At 43.8% G+C, this 10000-nt stretch overlaps 1 protein-coding gene across 5 annotated transcripts in view; it reads left to right on the forward strand.

The window, feature by feature from the left end:
* The window catches only part of LOC308318115 (uncharacterized protein), a 42052-nt gene that overhangs the window by 12110 nt on the left and 19942 nt on the right, over positions 1–10000 (forward strand). For all 5 annotated transcript variants that reach the window (XM_080767514.1, XM_080767517.1, XM_080767518.1 and 2 more), the window contains exons 3-4: positions 3310–3401; positions 5734–5823. In XM_080767514.1, coding sequence (XP_080623640.1) covers positions 3310–3401; positions 5734–5823 — 182 coding nt within the window. The remainder of the gene's footprint in view (positions 1–3309; positions 3402–5733; positions 5824–10000) is intronic.

The following is a 10000-nucleotide window of genomic DNA, read 5'->3' on the forward strand; positions in this document are numbered from 1 at the left end:
AGGTTGTGTTTTCTCCTCCAGTCACCCTGAAGTCTAGTCTAGGTTGTGTTTTCTCCTCCAGTCACCCTGAAGTCTAGTCTAGGTTGTGTTTTCTCCTCCAGTCACCCTGAAGTCTAGTCTAGGTTGTGTTCTCTCCTCCAGTCACCCTGAAGTCTAGTCTAGGTTGTGTTTTCTCTCCTCCAGTCACCCTGAAGTCTAGTCTAGGTTGTGTTTTCTCTCCTCCAGCCACCCTGAAGTCTAGTCTAGGTTGTGTTTTCTCTCCTCCAGTCACCCTGAAGTCTAGTCTAGGTTGTGTTTTCTCCGCCAGTCACCCTGAAGTCTAGTCTAGGTTGTGTTTTCTCCTCCAGTCACCCTGAAGTCTAGTCTAGGTTGTGTTCTCTCCTCCAGTCACCCTGAAGTCTAGTCTAGGTTGTGTTCTCTCCTCCAGTCACCCTGAAGTCTAGTCTAGGTTGTGTTTTCTCTCCTCCAGTCACCCTGAAGTCTAGTCTAGGTTGTGTTTTCTCTCCTCCAGTCACCCTGAAGTCTAGTCTAGGTTGTGTTTTCTCCGCCAGTCACCCTGAAGTCTAGTCTAGGTTGTGTTTTCTCTCCTCCAGTCACCCTGAAGTCTAGTCTAGGTTGTGTTCTCTCCTCCAGTCACCCTGAAGTCTAGTCTAGGTTGTGTTTTCTCCTCCAGTCACCCTGAAGTCTAGTCTAGGTTGTGTTTTCTCTCCTCCAGTCACCCTGAAGTCTAGTCTAGGTTGTGTTTTCTCCTCCAGTCACCCTGAAGTCTAGTCTAGGTTGTGTTTTCTCCTCCAGTCACCCTGAAGTCTAGTCTAGGTTGTGTTTTCTCCTCCAGTCACCCTGAAGTCTAGTCTAGGTTGTGTTTTCTCCTCCAGTCACCCTGAAGTCTAGTCTAGGTTGTGTTTTCTCCTCCAGTCACCCTGAAGTCTAGTCTAGGTTGTGTTTTCTCCTCCAGTCACCCTGAAGTCTAGTCTAGGTTGTGTTTTCTCCTCCAGTCACCCTGAAGTCTAGTCTAGGTTGTGTTTTCTCCTCCAGTCACCCTGAAGTCTAGTCTAGGTTGTGTTTTCTCTCCTCCAGTCACCCTGAAGTCTAGTCTAGGTTGTGTTCTCTCCTCCAGTCACCCTGAAGTCTAGTCTAGGTTGTGTTTTCTCTCCTCCAGTCACCCTGAAGTCTAGTCTAGGTTGTGTTTTCTCCTCCAGTCACCCTGAAGTCTAGTCTAGGTTGTGTTTTCTCCTCCAGTCACCCTGAAGTCTAGTCTAGGTTGTGTTTTCTCCTCCAGTCACCCTGAAGTCTAGTCTAGGTTGTGTGTTCTCCTCCAGTCACCCTGAAGTCTAGTCTAGGTTGTGTTCTCCTCCAGTCACCCTGAAGTCTAGTCTAGGTTGTGTTTTCTCCTCCAGTCACCCTGAAGTCTAGTCTAGGTTGTGTTTTCTCCTCCAGTCACCCTGAAGTCTAGTCTAGGTTGTGTTTTCTCCTCCAGTCACCCTGAAGTCTAGTCTAGGTTGTGTTTTCTCTCCTCCAGTCACCCTGAAGTCTAGTCTAGGTTGTGTTTTCTCCTCCAGTCACCCTGAAGTCTAGTCTAGGTTGTGTGTTCTCCTCCAGTCACCCTGAAGTCTAGTCTAGGTTGTGTTTTCTCTCCTCCAGTCACCCTGAAGTCTAGTCTAGGTTGTGTGTTCTCCTCCAGTCACCCTGAAGTCTAGTCTAGGTTGTGTTTTCTCCTCCAGTCACCCTGAAGTCTAGTCTAGGTTGTGTTTTCTCCTCCAGTCACCCTGAAGTCTAGTCTAGGTTGTGTTTTCTCCTCCAGTCACCCTGAAGTCTAGTCTAGGTTGTGTTTTCTCCTCCAGTCACCCTGAAGTCTAGTCTAGGTTGTGTTTTCTCCTCCAGTCACCCTGAAGTCTAGTCTAGGTTGTGTTTTCTCCTCCAGTCACCCTGAAGTCTAGTCTAGGTTGTGTTTTCTCCTCCAGTCACCCTGAAGTCTAGTCTAGGTTGTGTTCTCTCTCCTCCAGTCACCCTGAAGTCTAGTCTAGGTTGTGTTCTCTCTCCTCCAGTCACCCTGAAGTCTAGTCTAGGTTGTGTTCTCTCTCCTCCAGTCACCCTGAAGTCTAGTCTAGGTTGTTTTCTCTCCTCCAGTCACCCTGAAGTCTAGTCTAGGTTGTGTTTTCTCCTCCAGTCACCCTGAAGTCTAGTCTAGGTTGTGTTTTCTCCTCCAGTCACCCTGAAGTCTAGTCTAGGTTGTGTTTTCTCTCCTCCAGCCACCCTGAAGTCTAGTCTAGGTTGTGTGTTCTCCTCCAGTCACCCTGAAGTCTAGTCTAGGTTGTGTTTTCTCTCCTCCAGTCACCCTGAAGTCTAGTCTAGGTTGTGTTTTCTCTCCTCCAGTCACCCTGAAGTCTAGTCTAGGTTGTGTGTTCTCCTCCAGTCACCCTGAAGTCTAGTCTAGGTTGTGTTTTCTCTCCTCCAGTCACCCTGAAGTCTAGTCTAGGTTGTGTGTTCTCCTCCAGTCACCCTGAAGTCTAGTCTAGGTTGTGTTTTCTCTCCTCCAGTCACCCTGAAGTCTAGTCTAGGTTGTGTTTTCTCTCCTCCAGTCACCCTGAAGTCTAGTCTAGGTTGTGTTTTCTCTCCTCCAGTCACCCTGAAGTCTAGTCTAGGTTGTGTGTTCTCCTCCAGTCACCCTGAAGTCTAGTCTAGGTTGTGTTTTCTCCTCCAGTCACCCTGAAGTCTAGTCTAGGTTGTGTTTTCTCCTCCAGTCACCCTGAAGTCTAGTCTAGGTTGTGTGTTCTCCTCCAGTCACCCTGAAGTCTAGTCTAGGTTGTGTTTTCTCTCCTCCAGCCACCCTGAAGTCTAGTCTAGGTTGTGTGTTCTCCTCCAGTCACCCTGAAGTCTAGTCTAGGTTGTGTTCTCTCCTCCAGTCACCCTGAAGTCTAGTCTAGGTTGTGTTTTCTCCTCCAGCCACCCTGAAGTCTAGTCTAGGTTGTGTGTTCTCTCCTCCAGTCACCCTGAAGTCTAGTCTAGGTTGTGTTTTCTCCTCCAGACACCCTGAAGTCTAGTCTAGGTTGTGTTTTCTCCTCCAGTCACCCTGAAGTCTAGTCTAGGTTGTGTGTTTTCTCCTCCAGACACCCTGAAGTCTAGTCTAGGTTGTGTTTTCTCCTCCAGACACCCTGAAGTCTAGTCTAGGTTGTGTTTTCTCCTCCAGTCACCCTGAAGTCTAGTCTAGGTTGTGTTTTCTCCTCCAGTCACCCTGAAGTCTAGTCTAGCTTGTGTTTTCTCCTCCAGTCACCCTGAAGTCTAGTCTTGGTTGTGTTTTCTCTCCTCCAGCCACCCTGAAGTCCAGGAATCTCCCGCAGATCGAAGGCAACGGCGTCACAGACAAAGGACCTCACATTCCAGAGGGAGAGCTTCTGCTGCAGGTTGGTGAAGTTTATAGCATCCTTATCTTCTTCACTGTCAACGCACTGTGTGTGTGTGTGTGTGTGTGTGTGTGTGTGTGTGTCTGTGTCTGTGTCTGTGTGTGTGTGTGTGTGTGTGTGTGTGTGTGTGTGCGTGCGTGCGGACAGTGTGTACGTCTGTAATCCACGCAACTTCAGAGCCAAATAGCCAATTGATCACACCTGATTGATTGATTGAAGTATTTATTAACAGTTTGCAGAATTTCAGTACATTTCAAGAACAACTTAATTACAAAGACTGTCAACTGTGAGTGGACGACACCATAAAGCATTACACTTACAACACATACAAGTAAGACGCGCAAACGCGGGAAGCGAACGCAACGTAGTTATACTTGTTCGTAAGGAGTCCCCAAAGCAGCTCCATATATGGGCACAAGTTGGACCACGCCATCACACTCATGTCACCATGACTCAGCCATAACCATATAAGGAGTCCCCAAAGCAGCTCCATATATGGGCACAAAAGCGTGACACACGGACACACGGACAGACAGACATGATCTGCTAGGTCTCATAGTAAGTGCTCACTGGGTTCGCAAAAAATATACACTTCTATTTAGCCAAGATAACAGATCAGGAATTCATCCTAAAGGAGGTAAACGGGGACAATAAACACATACAGTGAGGGGAATAAGGGGTGGGGGGTGAATTCAGATTCTACGGTTGGTACAGTTTGGAATTGCAGCCGTCCCGTCCGCATAGGTGCCCTCTGAGAGCGGTTTTGAAGGAGTCTAGGGATTTGCGTGTCTTAATGACTGTTGGTAGGGCGTAATAATGTCTGTGTCTCTACCAGTGTTGTTTCTGACTAGATTTCAGTTTTAGTCATTAGACTCTTGAATAGTTTAAATTTTAGTCATTTTAGTCATCTGGAATGTTTTAGTGTTAGTCTAGTTTTAGTCGACTGAATATCATCTGATTTTAGTCGACTAAATCTACAGTTGGTTTAGTCGACTAAAATTATTTTTCGCGTGCCTCGATGCCATCGAAATGACAGATTTTACACTTGCGTTGTGAGCTTGTAGATCTGCTATTTTCAGCATACAACCGTTTGTGTGAAATTATTTATACTGGATCTCTTGTCCACTAGTCCCTTCCTAACATTTTAATCTAGTTTGACGAAATTGTCAGTATATTTACTCTTAGTTTTAGTCATCGTAGCTTAGTTTTAGCTTAGTAATTTAGTTGGTCAGTGAAAAAAGGTAGTCGATGAACATTTCTTGTCATAGCTGTCTACTAATGAGACTATAGAGCGTGGCAGTCCCTCCCCCTTTCAGAACGACGAGTGGCCCAGGAAATTAATCCCAATGCATTTCTCCCCCATAGGCTTTTCTTAAAGTATTTATTTAAGGCGGTTACGCCGCGGACAAAGCCAACTCGGATCGTGACAAATCATGACAACGAACACAATGTTTTGGGGCCGATCAAATAATTTATAAGAAGAAAAACAAAACAAATAGTGTTGTCTCCTGCCTTTATTTTCTTCTTTCTAATGATTTGATCGGCCCCAAAACATTGTGTTCATTGTCATGATTTGTCACGATCCGAGTTGGCTTCGTCCGCGCTCTATCACTTGGAATCCAGCTACAAGCTTGGCACACTTGAATTTGGGGTGTTTCCCCCCTTCTTCTCTGCAGATCCTCTCAAGCTCTGTCAGGTTAGACGGGGAGCGTCTCTGTCAGGTTAGACGGGGAGCGTCGCTGCACAGCTGTTTTCAGGTCCTTCCAGAGATGCTCAATGGGGTTCCAGGCTGGGCTCTGGCTGGGCCACTCAAGGACTTTCACAGAGTTGTCCTAAAACCAATCCTTCATTATCTTAGCTGTGTGCTTGGGGTCGTTGTCCTGTTGGAAGGTTAATCGTTGACCCAGTCGGAGGTCCTGAGTGCTCTGGAGCAGGTTTTCATCCAGGATGTCTCTGTACACTGCTCCTTTCATCTTTCCCTCTATCCTGACAAGTCTCCCAGTTCCTGCCGTTGAAAAACATCCCCACAGCATGATGCTGCCACCACCATGCTTCACCGTAGGGATGGTATTTGCCAGGTGATGAGCGGTGCCTGGTTTCCTCCAGACGTAACGCTTGGCATTCAGGCCAAAAAGCTCTATTTTTGTTTAATCAGACCAAAGAATCTTGTTAATAATGGTCTGAGAGTCGTTTAGGTGCCTTTTGGCAAACTCCATGCGCGCTGTGATGCCCGGCTGACATGTGCCTTTTATTGAGGAGAGGCTTATTGTGTCAGTAATATCGTCCCAATTCTCCCCTCCCCTCCCCTCCCCTCCCCTCCTCTCCTCTCCAGGTGCTGAATGGGTTCGTCCTGGTAGTGACGGCTGCCGGCACCATCTTCTACGCGTCATCCACCATCCAGGATTACCTGGGCTATCCTCAGGTAAACAGGGTCTCTGGGCTATCTTTAGGTAAACAGGGTCTATCCTCAGGTAAACAGGGTCTCTGAGCTGTCCTCAGGTAAACAGGGTCTCTGGGCTATCTTTAGGTAAACAGGGTCTATCCTCAGGTAAACAGGGTCTCTGAGCTGTCCTCAGGTAAACAGGGTCTCTGGGCTATCCTCAGGTAAACAGGGTCTATCCTCAGGTAAACAGGGTCTCTGGGCTATCTTTAGGTAAACAGGGTCTATCCTCAGGTAAACAGGGTCTCTGAGCTGTCCTCAGGTAAACAGGGTCTCTGGGCTATCCTCAGGTAAACAGGGTCTATCCTCAGGTAAACAGGGTCTATCCTCAGGTAAACAGGGTCTCTGGGCTGTCCTCAGGTAAACAGGGTCTATCCTCAGGTAAACAGGGTCTCTGGGCTGTCCTCAGGTAAACATTGACGTCATTCACAGTCTTAATGTTTACATTGTCTCCTCTAGTCTGACCATGTGTCTGTATTAATGTTTACATTGTCTCCTCTAGTCTGACCATGTGTCTGTATTAATGTTTACATTGTCTCCTCTAGTCTGACCATGTGTCTGTATTAATGTTTACATTGTCTCCTCTAGTCTGACCATGTGTCTGTATTAATGTTTACATTGTCTCCTCTAGTCTGACCATGTGTCTGTATTAATGTTTACATTGTCTCCTCTAGTCTGACCATGTGTCTGTATTAATGTTTACATTGTCTCCTCTAGTCTGACCATGTGTCTGTATTAATGTTTACATTGTCTCCTCTAGTCTGACCATGTGTCTGTATTAATGTTTACATTGTCTCCTCTAGTCTGACCATGTGTCTGTATTAATGTTTACATTGTCTCCTCTAGTCTGACCATGTGTCTGTATTAATGTTTACATTGTCTCCTCTAGTCTGACCATGTGTCTGTATTAATGTTTACATTGTCTCCTCTAGTCTGACCATGTGTCTGTATTAATGTTTACATTGTCTCCTCTAGTCTGACCATGTGTCTGTATTAATGTTTACATTGTCTCCTCTAGTCTGACCATGTGTCTGTATTAATGTTTACATTGTCTCCTCTAGTCTGACCATGTGTCTGTATTAATGTTTACATTGTCTCCTCTAGTCTGACCATGTGTCTGTATTAATGTTTACATTGTCTCCTCTAGTCTGACCATGTGTCTGTATTAATGTTTACATTGTCTCCTCTAGTCTGACCATGTGTCTGTATTAATGTTTACATTGTCTCCTCTAGTCTGACCATGTGTCTGTATTAATGTTTACATTGTCTCCTCTAGTCTGACCATGTGTCTGTATTAATGTTTACATTGTCTCCTCTAGTCTGACCATGTGTCTGTATTAATGTTTACATTGTCTCCTCTAGTCTGACCATGTGTCTGTATTAATGTTTACATTGTCTCCTCTAGTCTGACCATGTGTCTGTATTAATGTTTACATTGTCTCCTCTAGTCTGACCATGTGTCTGTATTAATGTTTACATTGTCTCCTCTAGTCTGACCATGTGTCTGTATTAATGTTTACATTGTCTCCTCTAGTCTGACCATGTGTCTGTATTAATGTTTACATTGTCTCCTCTAGTCTGACCATGTGTCTGTATTAATGTTTACATTGTCTCCTCTAGTCTGACCATGTGTCTGTATTAATGTTTACATTGTCTCCTCTAGTCTGACCATGTGTCTGTATTAATGTTTACATTGTCTCCTCTAGTCTGACCATGTGTCTGTATTAATGTTTACATTGTCTCCTCTAGTCTGACCATGTGTCTGTATTAATGTTTACATTGTCTCCTCTAGTCTGACCATGTGTCTGTATTAATGTTTACATTGTCTCCTCTAGTCTGACCATGTGTCTGTATTAATGTTTACATTGTCTCCTCCAGTCTGACCATGTGTCTGTATTAATGTTTACATTGTCTCCTCTAGTCTGACCATGTGTCTGTATTAATGTTTACATTGTCTCCTCTAGTCTGACCATGTGTCTGTATTAATGTTTACATTGTCTCCTCCAGTCTGACCATGTGTCTGTATTAATGTTTACATTGTCTCCTCCAGTCTGACCATGTGTCTGTATTAATGTTTACATTGTCTCCTCTAGTCTGACCATGTGTCTGTATTAATGTTTACATTGTCTCCTCCAGTCTGACCATGTGTCTGTATTAATGTTTACATTGTCTCCTCTAGTCTGACCATGTGTCTGTATTAATGTTTACATTGTCTCCTCCAGTCTGACCATGTGTCTGTATTAATGTTTACATTGTCTCCTCCAGTCTGACCATGTGTCTGTATTAATGTTTACATTGTCTCCTCCAGTCTGACCATGTGTCTGTATTAATGTTTACATTGTCTCCTCCAGTCTGACCATGTGTCTGTATTAATGTTTACATTGTCTCCTCTAGTCTGACCATGTGTCTGTATTAATGTTTACATTGTCTCCTCTAGTCTGACCATGTGTCTGTATTAATGTTTACATTGTCTCCTCCAGTCTGACCATGTGTCTGTATTAATGTTTACATTGTCTCCTCCAGTCTGACCATGTGTCTGTATTAATGTTTACATTGTCTCCTCTAGTCTGACCATGTGTCTGTATTAATGTTTACATTGTCTCCTCTAGTCTGACCATGTGTCTGTATTAATGTTTACATTGTCTCCTCTAGTCTGACCATGTGTCTGTATTAATGTTTACATTGTCTCCTCCAGTCTGACCATGTGTCTGTATTAATGTTTACATTGTCTCCTCCAGTCTGACCATGTGTCTGTATTAATGTTTACATTGTCTCCTCTAGTCTGACCATGTGTCTGTATTAATGTTTACATTGTCTCCTCTATTCTGACCATGTGTCTGTATTAATGTTTACATTGTCTCCTCCAGTCTGACCATGTGTCTGTATTAATGTTTACATTGTCTCCTCCAGTCTGACCATGTGTCTGTATTAATGTTTACATTGTCTCCTCTAGTCTGACCATGTGTCTGTATTAATGTTTACATTGTCTCCTCTAGTCTGACCATGTGTCTGTATTAATGTTTACATTGTCTCCTCTAGTCTGACCATGTGTCTGTATTAATGTTTACATTGTCTCCTCCAGTCTGACCATGTGTCTGTATTAATGTTTACATTGTCTCTAGTCTGACCATGTGTCTGTATTAATGTTTACATTGTCTCCTCTAGTCTGACCATGTGTCTGTATTAATGTTTACATTGTCTCCTCTAGTCTGACCATGTGTCTGTATTAATGTTTACATTGTCTCCTCTAGTCTGACCATGTGTCTGTATTAATGTTTACATTGTCTCCTCTAGTCTGACCATGTGTCTGTATTAATGTTTACATTGTCTCTAGTCTGACCATGTGTCTGTATTAATGTTTACATTGTCTCTAGTCTGACCATGTGTCTGTATTAATGTTTACATTGTCTCCTCTAGTCTGACCATGTGTCTGTATTCATGTTTACATTGTCTCCTCTAGTCTGACCATGTGTCTGTATTAATGTTTACATTGTCTCCTCCAGTCTGACCATGTGTCTGTATTAATGTTTACATTGTCTCCTCTAGTCTGACCATGTGTCTGTATTAATGTTTACATTGTCTCCTCTAGTCTGACCATGTGTCTGTATTCATGTTTACATTGTCTCCTCTAGTCTGACCATGTGTCTGTATTAATGTTTACATTGTCTCCTCTAGTCTGACCATGTGTCTGTATTAATGTTTACATTGTCTCTAGTCTGACCATGTGTCTGTATTAATGTTTACATTGTCTCCTCTAGTCTGACCATGTGTCTGTATTAATGTTTACATTGTCTCCTCTAGTCTGACCATGTGTCTGTATTAATGTTTACATTGTCTCTAGTCTGACCATGTGTCTGTATTCATGTTTACATTGTCTCCTCTAGTCTGACCATGTGTCTGTATTAATGTTTACATTGTCTCCTCTAGTCTGACCATGTGTCTGTATTAATGTTTACATTGTCTCCTCTAGTCTGACCATGTGTCTGTATTAATGTTTACATTGTCTCCTCCAGTCTGACCATGTGTCTGTATTAATGTTTACATTGTCTCCTCTAGTCTGACCATGTGTCTGTATTAATGTTTACATTGTCTCCTCTAGTCTGACCATGTGTCTGTATTAATGTTTACATTGTCTCCTCCAGTCTGACCATGTGTCTGT

The sequence above is a fragment of the Protomyctophum bolini genome (genome assembly GCF_963924005.1).
Source record: "Protomyctophum bolini genome assembly, chromosome: 7".
NCBI classification, from domain to species: Eukaryota; Metazoa; Chordata; class Actinopteri; order Myctophiformes; family Myctophidae; genus Protomyctophum; species Protomyctophum bolini.